The sequence below is a fragment of the Drosophila elegans genome, unplaced genomic scaffold (genome assembly GCF_018152505.1).
Source record: "Drosophila elegans isolate 14027-0461.03 unplaced genomic scaffold, ASM1815250v1 contig_149, whole genome shotgun sequence".
NCBI lineage: Eukaryota > Metazoa > Arthropoda > Insecta > Diptera > Drosophilidae > Drosophila > Drosophila elegans.
The window spans coordinates 14,270,806-14,280,991 of record NW_024545513.1 but is presented as its reverse complement, the minus strand read 5'-3'; the positions used below and the strand labels follow the sequence as shown (position 1 = coordinate 14,280,991).

Sequence of the window (10,186 nt, the reverse complement as noted above, 5' to 3'; positions counted from 1 at the left end):
TTGCTGTGTAATAATGTACTCACTTTTCTTGATCTTCATTCAATCTATTTCTTTATACCTTTCTTCTCTTAGATTCTAACTTGAGCTCCAATTCTTAACCTCGGATTGAGCTTATAAAAGGGATCGAAATAGTTAAGAAATGTGAACTTTATGGTATATATCGCTTCGATCGCGGATCTCACACTCACACACACACACACATATACAAAAATATATAAAAAAGTTAAGGGGACGTACTGACTGACTGACTGACAGGAAGAACAGCGACGGTCCTTGAAAGCCGGTATTCCCCGGGAATATTTCGCTCTTGTTTCCCCAGCAAGTTTGTTTTAGTGCTCCTCCTTCCGCCTTCTGCTGGTCCGATCTCGAAAAACGTTTGCCTAATATTTTTTTATTGGTTTTTGTTGTTTTTTAGTAGTAGTTGCTTTGTCGTACTACGGAAACAAGGAGAAATCATATAGCGACGCAAATGATAAATCATATGAGTAGAATAATACGAAAACGCGCTTAAAAAAGAACCGCGTTTGCTGGATGCGCCGAAGACTGCTTGACTCGTACTGAATTTTCCCACAACATGAAAGAGAGAGAGAGGCGCTTTTCCGCAGCGACTGCGACGCCGGCAGCGACGCCAACACATCCTGTGTTGAGACTTTTCACCGAAAACGCAGCACCTACAATTCAGACAGGAGCAGAGCTTTCGGACCAGCTTTTCCCGCCCCTCAGCTCGCTCCTCCGACTTCCCCGGCTCCAACTCTCCAGGCCAGCGGAAAATTCTCTCCAAGCGCGGTTTCTAAATAATTTGAAAATGCATTTTCCCCCGACAACGGGGGCGTGGTAACGAGGTGCTATTGTAAATGTGTGCCAACAGCCCGTCGTCTATATCCCATGTAATCTGTGTAATTTCAGCTGCTGGCAACCTCCAAAAACAACAGCACAAAACACTTGGAAATTAGATTTAAGTTATGCATTATTTTTTTAATTTTTGAAGAACCTTTTTCGAACCTTTTTCCTCACTTATTTTCTCAAATACCTTGTACCTAACCTAGATCCCAACAACTTATACCTTTTTCAACAGTCATTCATTTAGGCGGGCGTCTAATTTTGACCAAGTTATAGCAAAAAATGCTTTAAAAATGGTTATTTTTTAACGAAATCTTTTCAATAGTAAAAATATCGAAATTATTCTTATATTATAATAGCTAATTTTTTAAACTAATTATATTTATACTCAAATGATTGCCATATTTGTAATTACATATTGGGAAAAACTATTGCTAGCAATGAGAAAATTTTAAAATTTAGAGTTTTATCAAATAAAATTATATTTAAAACTACCTAAAATATTAACAAAAAAAAAACCCAATTTCACAACATATATTCGCTTGGGTAGGTACAAAAAGGAAGGAACAGATTGAGGAATAAGGAAACAAGTGGGTGGGAAAGCAGTGGGTGGGAAAATAAATAGCAACGGCAAAAGCGATTTGAAATTGTGCAAATGTTTGCATTGAGCTTCGGTGCATTCGCATTCGAAATTAATTGAAAGACTTTGTCTCAGCTGCCGGCAAACAGGATACGGGCGCTGAAAAGAGAGAGACAGCTAGATGGGAGCAGATAGAGACGACAATAGAGCGAATATTTGCAATGCAATTCATGTTCAACTAAGGACTCAATTTGCTTAAGTAGGAACTGATCAAATATTAATATTCACAAATGAATTTTTAATGTGCTGCAATTTAACGTTCTCGCCATATAAAATTGCAATACAAAATCAATAATGTTATATTCCACAAAACAAAAAGAAATAGGTTGACGTTAGGTTGGCATTAAAATTTAAATAACTAAAAACTTAAAATTTTATTTCAATAAATTTAAACAGTATAATTTGACTTATACTTTTAAAAATGATGTGTCACAAAATTGCTAGTTAAAAGGAAGCCTTCGAGAAGTTAAATTTTTTTTGGTGCAAGAAAAGTATAAAGTATTTTAACATACACACTAGGTGTAAAATAGCAATTTTCCATCCAGTCAGTAATATAAATTAATTAAATGGTAAACATATACTTGAAGGTAAAGTACTGCAGTCCAATAGGCATATTTTTAACATTTAAAATAAAGGACTTAAAAATAAAATAAAAGTTAAGCATAGATACTTTTGGTAGTAACTGAATCTAAAAACAGCAATAGTCTGTCTTCTGCCATAATTATTTATGTATAGTTGTAATTTGCGAAACTACCAACTACTTAGCTTCAGAAATATTAACACAAAATGCATCCCCTTCCGTTATCCCACTTAAAGTTGAGGGCTCCCTTGAAGTCACTTTACTTAGCATTAGGGTCATCAGGGGGCCGCCGGCCTTTCAACAATTTTAATAAATTAAAATTAATAATGAAATTATGTGTGTGCAACCCCACTCCACCTCGGTCGCAAAATTCCAGGGATTATCTAAGCCAAATCCCGAACTGAATACATAGCTGGGATGGGATATCCCGTATTCTAGGACGAAGGATGTGCAGTCGCCCTACCCCAATCGCCTGCCAAGGAAAGCTCTTCGCTTTTCGCGCTGGAAAAGCTCTCGTAGGGGCGCTGTCCCGCTGGAGAATTTTCCGGACCGTGTAGACTTCTCCGCCAAAACCGATGGAAAATGGAGCAATTTCTGCATATGGGCGGCGGCATTCGAAATTGTGTCAAACTGGGCGCCGAACACGCCCCAAAAGCACGCAAACCGGCTGCCGGCCGGCAGATTGTCCGTACTTTGCCCACGTACACTCACCCGGAGATATTGCCATCGATATATATATATATATATAGATGGGCAGTTGGAGATGAAGATACAGATAGTGATGGAGATGGAGATGAAGACATCGGCATGGGTTGACTTTAAGACGGCTGTCTTAAAGCCAAAACAAATACGATTTCTAGCGGGGATACACCCTAAAAAAGAAATCTCTTAGATATATTCCTACATTTCATGGCAAACTTTTACAAACCTTTATTCATTATTTATTTTATTAATTATTTCAATTATTTATAAAACAATAATAAATTTCTCATTTCGTTGTAAAATTTGTTAAAAATTTTTTATTGAATAAATATTTAATATATAACATTGAACTAACCCAAATCAATTGTAATTTTTTTATTATTTTATTTGGTTTTTTAAATCGCAAAGACATTTTTCTGTTACTCACAGTAAATTAAAAGTGGATTTATACGTGAAGGGCTCCAAACGTTTTTATAAACTAAAATTCAAAGTACAAAAAAAGATTTACTTAATACAGAAAATATATTTAGGATTATCATAAATATTTAAATAATTTTGTTCATGGTGGATAGGTTGGTAAACAGTATTTTATATGTCCAAAAATACTACTCAAAGTTTGAACACCTTCTCAAATTGTATTTTCCAGAGAAGAAAAAATATTTAACAAGAAAACAAGTTTCGGGAACCGCAAACAGTGGGGTCTTTCAAAAATTGATATCTACTATTTTTCAGGGTGTGTCGCCTGGTAAATAGGGGGCTTTGGAGTGTAAACAAGGTGGTGGAGGTGGGTGGAGGTGGGTGATTGTGGATTGAAAGGGCAGTGTGGGGCAATAGCAGCGGCTGTCACGTAGTCGTCCAACTCGTACGCAAAACTTGTGCCAAGTTCTCAAGTCAACATAGGACTCCTTGCCCACTCACCCCCACACACACACAGACACACACACACACACGCACACCACACAGCCACTTAATTGAGTGCAAGGGGGCGGAAAGGATGTGGGGGCGTGGCAGAGCACATCCTGCTGAGGTACGTGTGTGGTGGTGTGGCCCCAGGATATTCAGAAAATAGATGGAAATAAAGACGAGCAGTCACGAAGGCGAAAACAGGGGAAAAGGATTGCAGAATTAACCCAATAAAAGCCCGTTACAAGGATCCCAAATAAAAACTATTTAACCAATCCCCTGTTCTTTAAGGCTCTCACCACACACGAAGCTCCATTCAGTCGAACGCAAGGGAAATAAATCAATATTTATTCTTCATTTATATCCAGTAGATAATATCTACCCATCCCCGACGTCTTAAAATAAGTAATTTATTTTCCGATTTGTATTCATTTTTCGTTACTTGGAACCATTAAATTTATTAAATATAGATTTTTTTAACATCCCCATGATTCAAGAGATGGCATTATAAATAAAATATATTTTCAGTATTTGCTTTATAGGTAATTTGTACTAAATTATTTTGGCACTGAAATAAAGTTTAAATCGGAAATTAAATATACAGTTGCACTCCCAAAAATACTATTTACAAAATTGTTTTAAATTTTCGAATAGAAAATATAAAAAGAGACAATGAAAGGAGAAAGTCACCCTATCGGGGGAATAAGTATATGGTATATACATGTAGCTCTTCAAGTCAGTATCTGATTCTGAAGGAAAGAGATGCGGGCTTCAACAGGTGCTCGTTGAGCCGTGCACTTACCAATTAGCATATGCACTTCTGCCAGCACCCCTTAAGTCCGCCCCCTTAACCCCAGCCCTCAACCCCTCAGTGTGCAGTTCCTTGCCGGAGACCAAACATCCTCACTGAAGTGGCATTTTAACGCTTCAAATGCATTACGAGGGCGGCTCAAAGGGGTTAAGTCACTCTCACACACACACATTCCTACTCACAAAAGAGTACACAGACAGAAATTATACTCCCAACGTTCCTATAAAATTTAATTTATTTTGGTCCAAAAATATGATTATGGTAATGGTTAATTTATATAAATTTAACACAAACACATATTTAAGATTTGGGGTTGATTCAAAATTTAAAATAGATAAACAGAACACAATCATTTACTATTTAACGATGTTACAATTAATGCAATTTTTTAAAACTTTTTCCCCAAATTAAAAGTAAGGTAGATCTACCTAATTAACTTGTGTTAAAATTTTTAGACAAAAGCAAAACACGTTTAAATCAATACCATTTATATAAACTTAAAAAGTCTTATCTTTTTGCAAGAAATAAAAAAAAAAAACAATTTTTTTTATATAAAAAATTAACATTTTTCCCAGTGCACATATTTTGATGGAAAGAGCAGGTGAAGAATAGTAGGAATGAAGAGCTGATGGGATGGTGTAATTGCTTCAAGAGGCAACAAAAAAGGAATCACACAACTCGCTGCACATCAGCTAATTTCACTCCAACCCAAAAAAAAAGCGGTCGAACAAATAAAAGGAATAAAGGATCGAAAGAGCGAAAAAGCGAAGGGAGCGAAAAAACTTTTAACAGCCATCCAGTGACTTCCGTTTTTCCGGCGCCCCCACATCCACATCCACCCACTTGAATGCTAATCAGCTGAATGGCAAATCAGTTAATCTATATGCCACCACAAATCGATAGAATCAGTGGCCATATATAACATTTTACGCTGATATTTATGCGTTAAGACGTACAGACACTGCCCGAAATTAATGTGGTGCTGTTCCTCACCGACCGAAATTTATTACAATATACAAATTCATTTATCAAGTTAATAATATTGTTTAAAACAAAATTAGCCAGCAAAAAAATAGAATTTTAAAAAATTAATTATTGCAATTAAAAGATGTCAATAAAGATCAAAAAATGTACTACCAAGTCATTGAGTTTTTATTTATAAAATTTGATACTTTTATGCATACTGATAGTTGTAATATGAGTATGTACGGATAATTTTGTCGTTATACTTAGGTTAATTATAAGTAAGTGTCTAAGCTTTAAAATGTTGTTATAATGCGATGGATATTATTGCTTTTATTTTATAAATGTATTTGTTACATATGTGTTTTACGGATGTATATACGCATGTTTATTTCAGAATTATAATTAATGTGTGAGTTACACAAATTGCACCTGACTGTTCGCCGTTTCATTATATTTTAGCAGCAAAAAACTTGCTTGAATATTAAGTTCGGATTCTGACATTAAGTATACGCCTCGTAGATCACAATATGCAACGCGTTTCTATGTATTTTTTCCTGTAAGTAAATGCGTTTTTTCAGCAAAAGGAATGAGGGAGATGAGCGATATATAACCATCTCACTTGCATAAAAAGAATGAACAAAACGATGCGTTTTGCGAATATTTGCATATGAAATTGGGAAATTTTCTCTCTAAAAATGTGCGTGGGTGCAAGTCGGATGAATACATATATGCAAATATTCATACATGCACAAAGAGTTCCGCACACACACATGTGTGCCATGGCGAGTATCTGTGTAGAAGGGTCCTATGTACGTGAATTACATACCAAATTTTATACGGGGTGGCGCAACCAAAACAAAAGTTCGCAAAAATCTATATTTTGATGCTTAACAATAACTTAAAAATATAAACATGAAAAACCCGTTTATAATGAAGCTCTCTTTTGTTTATTTTATTTAAAACTTGCTCACTTGTATTAACACGTTTTATTCTTTAAACTTATTTTACCTTCAAAAATATACTTACAAGCAAACTTGTAATATATAAAATAATTTTACTTATTGTTTTATATATATGTAGTATTAATATATGATAAACTAATACCAAAAATTGGTTAGAAATTAAAATGAAATATATTTTTTATTATATTATTAATAATATTTTGTATTCTTTATTTAAAGGATATTTTGCTTAATATGAATTATTTTTTTTTTAGGGTTTTTATTTTTTTTTTATCAATTGTTGTATTTGAAGTTCATTTTTAGTACCAAGCCAAAGTGAAAGAATCTCTGTAACATATATGTAATTAATAATATTTTATAAAATTTGAAAATGCACCCTGTTCTCGACATCGTTCCCTACGTCTAAAATTTCACATTGCTCGAATAAACACGCCAAGCGCATGAAGTTCACCAAAAGCAAGACCGAAACATGAAAAACGGCAGCAAAAACGATGAAAAGCCCCCGCGATCCCCGATATTGCTCATACAAGCCTGTATATATAGGTGGTTGGGTATGTCATGACACTACCACCAAAAAAGCTGGCCAAAATACCGTGCAGCCACACAAAAACAAGCAAGCCAAACAGCAACCCAACTCCCCAGAAAAAAAACTGAAAACAAAACAAAACAAAACCAAACTCAGCATCCCCTTTCCACTGCAAATTTTCTATTTCACTCCATTCTCTCAAAGGACCTTCCTCCATATGGTGATGTTGATGGGAAAAGTATAATTTATTTTACCCAAGATAAAGGGGGTGCCACAAAAATACCCATCATTCAAGAAAGGTAAGGGTTAATCGTACAGAAATAAGAAAAATGTATGCTTTAACTAACTTAATGTGGATCATTTAGAAAAATGGATCAGATTACCAGACAACCTTCAATTATCATCCATAAAATCAGGCTAAGATAATAATCATTTTAAGTACATTGGATTATATTTACAGTTTTTAATGATGGCATGATTAACATAGTCTTCTGTCATTCTTGGATCTACGACACAATTTTTTTTTAAATTTTTTACTACCCCAGCGAAAAGTTCTAGATATTTGTTTCTTTTTTTTGGTATTACACACATTTCTACCACTAATTTAATATAAATATACAGTCGCCAAATGTTATAGAAAGCCAATATAAAGCACAAGACACGGGCTGCTTGGGATCAGTTTTGGCAGGGGATTATACGTTGGATTTATCCTGGACCATCTCTGGTCCTAGCTTGGCCCTCTAACGAATACAATATAGTAAGGACAACTTAGTGTACAACAAATGACGGCGACGGCGACGGTGACGAACTGGCATCCGCGGAATGCTTTCTAGTGGGACTGGTTTCCGTTCGCTGCGGTAAGTATGGCCTCGGTCACTTTCAGGGCAGCCGGAGGAACAGGCGCAGCTGGTGGCGGAGCACCTGCAGCCAGCCCCGAATCTGGGGGATTGTGAAAGAAGTAGAGCATAAATCCGGCGGCCAGCACCACATGGGCACTCAGGATGCCGATGATGAGGAACAGCGAGAACTGCGAGTTACGCAGGGCAGGCGTCAGTACGGCAATCAGAACAGTGCCCGACAGCAAGGCGGCGGTGATCACCAAGATCCATTGCAACAGCGATACCTGCAAAGAATTGAAAGGCATTAGTTTTATTTATAACTTCAATTCAGTTAAAGATAGCAAAATAATAGATACATTAACTATTGAAAATTAATGTTTATTCTATTCTTGTACTAAGTTAATCAAATCTCTTTTACTATCAACTCCAAATAAAACTCTGTCTATTGCATATTTTTTGAATATATCATATATCTAGTATTAATCAAGAATAAATTTTTATAAAAAACTGTTTTGCATTTAAGAGAATAATTTACTCCTAGTACTTTACACAGAAATGAGCAGTAAGGCTATAGTTTTCGAATCTACCAATTTTTTGATACCACTTTTATCAATACATTTTGGTTAAACTTGAAAGAAACTCCACTAAATTTAATAGGTACTTTAAACGGAAACTTCAACTTATAGATGTTATTGCTAAAGCCTACACAGAAATTTCCTATGCTTCATTCACAGAAATTTCCTTACATTGATCACCCAGAGAATGGAGACGGGTATATAAATGGCCAGGCTGTATCCGTAGATGCACATCAGCGACAGAAGGCTCGGGGTGTAGCTGGCCTGCAAAAAGACGTGAATGTGAGCGAGATGGATGGATTGGATGAATGGGAAAAGAACTGAAGCTTACGCTTTCCGTTTCGATGGCGTCCGCCGCATCCACGGGCTTCAGGCTGTACTTGAACAAGGCCCACAGAACGGCTGGCAAGATGTTGGCGTACAGGAAGATGCAGGTGGCCGCATAGGAGACCAGGTGGAAGTTATAGTGCCAGATGTAGCCATCGCTCGCATGGTGCAAGTAGCTGGCTATGTTGCCACTAATTGCTATTGAGAAAATCTGAAAACAGAAGAAAAAACATTCATATGAAATACAAACGTATTAAGCAGAGTTAAACAAGAGAGAAGGATAAGTATCCCGCACTCTAGTAAAAGCATACAAATAAATAGGCCAACCATCAGTAATTAACAATGTTTTATCTCCTAATCAATCTATAAATGGCTTAGAAACATCCTGCTAATGTGGCTTTTCTCAATAAAATGTCCATATAAAAATGATATAGTAATTTCACTTTCAAATAAGTTCTTGTTTAACAAACAAGCTGTACTCTCCTGCCGAAAATGACTTCTAATTAAAGATGAATTCATCTTAATTAACAATTTAAGTTATTACTTTGGTTTGCAATCATCTACAAAGATGGTTTGTTTCTTTAAATACATCTAAAGCTTGAAAACAATTACCAGATTACTAAAAAGTAACTATCTAAAGTGCCGAATTACCATCCAATTAGGAATTCTTAAGGTGTTAATCTTGTTGGAAAGTCAGAAGGTTGTTTGGGAAGCTACCAACCAGGGTGACGGTGATCCAGAAGGGACCATAGAGGTCCGGATTCTCGCCGATGTTCATGCGCAGATAGTTTCCGGCTGCCCGTTTGGGGATCATGGAGTTGGCGATCCGCTCGAGCACCATGTAGGTGTCGACGTTGAAGAACTGCTGGTAGTACTCGATGGTGAGGAATGAAAGCCGCGCCCCACCGCCTCCAGATCCGTCCTGCGGGGAGCTTTGCGGCTGGGATCCGCCGGGGGAGCCAGCTCCGGAAAAACCCTGGGCCGAGGTGGTCATGTCGTAGATTAAATCCGCCAGCGGATCGCCGCGTTGACGCTGTGCGTTGGCACCACCACCACCACCACCAGCACCACCGCCAATGGAGCCAATGGAACCGCCGCCGGAAGAACCACCGTGCGTTGGCGAATTAACATTGATTTGGGCCGGGGCACCGCCGCTATAGTCGCGGAATTGCAGCAGATCGTCGGCCGTGGGGGTCTCCATTTGGATATTAGTTGAACTAACTGCTTTGGGGTTCGCTTATTGTAAATATTACACGTATTTTCCACTTGGCCCCAAAAATTTTGCTGGCAGCGTAAGGTTATCGGTTATCGATAGCTGGCCACTCATCAGCTGCGTTCGTCACCAAGCGATGGCAGTGTGGCGCCAAAAATAGCTAGTTCTTAGCTATAACAAAATGTGAATACATATAAGTAAAAATAACATGTATCGAGTTTTGTTTATTTCATTAAAAAAAAGTATATATATTAAATATATTTCAATAATAAATACTTGTTTCAAACTAAAAATTATATAAA

At 36.8% G+C, this 10,186-nt stretch overlaps 1 protein-coding gene across 1 annotated transcript; it reads right to left on the bottom strand.

Annotated features, from left to right (window-relative positions):
• Positions 1–7,369: 7,369 nt before the first annotated feature.
• On the bottom strand, positions 7,370–9,985 carry LOC108150033 (protein YIPF1). The gene is made up of 4 exons (XM_017277996.2): positions 9,393–9,985; positions 8,676–8,882; positions 8,516–8,608; positions 7,370–8,053 (listed from the first exon to the last, which is right to left on the bottom strand). Exons 1-4 carry the CDS (start codon positions 9,870–9,872, stop codon positions 7,760–7,762), a joined length of 1,074 nt encoding a protein of 357 aa, XP_017133485.1. The 5' UTR covers positions 9,873–9,985; the 3' UTR covers positions 7,370–7,759.
• Between the last annotated feature and the right edge of the window lie 201 nt (positions 9,986–10,186).

Coding starts and splice junctions, on each gene's coding strand:
- LOC108150033 (XM_017277996.2), bottom strand. CDS start 9,872: ATGGAGACCCCCACGGCCGACGATCTGCTGCAATTCCGCGACTATAGC. Junction 8,883..9,392: donor TCTGGATCACCGTCACCCTG/GTTGGTAGCTTC, acceptor TTCTGTTTTCAG/ATTTTCTCAATAGCAATTAG. Junction 8,054..8,515: donor CCATTCTCTGGGTGATCAAT/GTAAGGAAATTT, acceptor AATTCTTTGCAG/GTATCGCTGTTGCAATGGAT.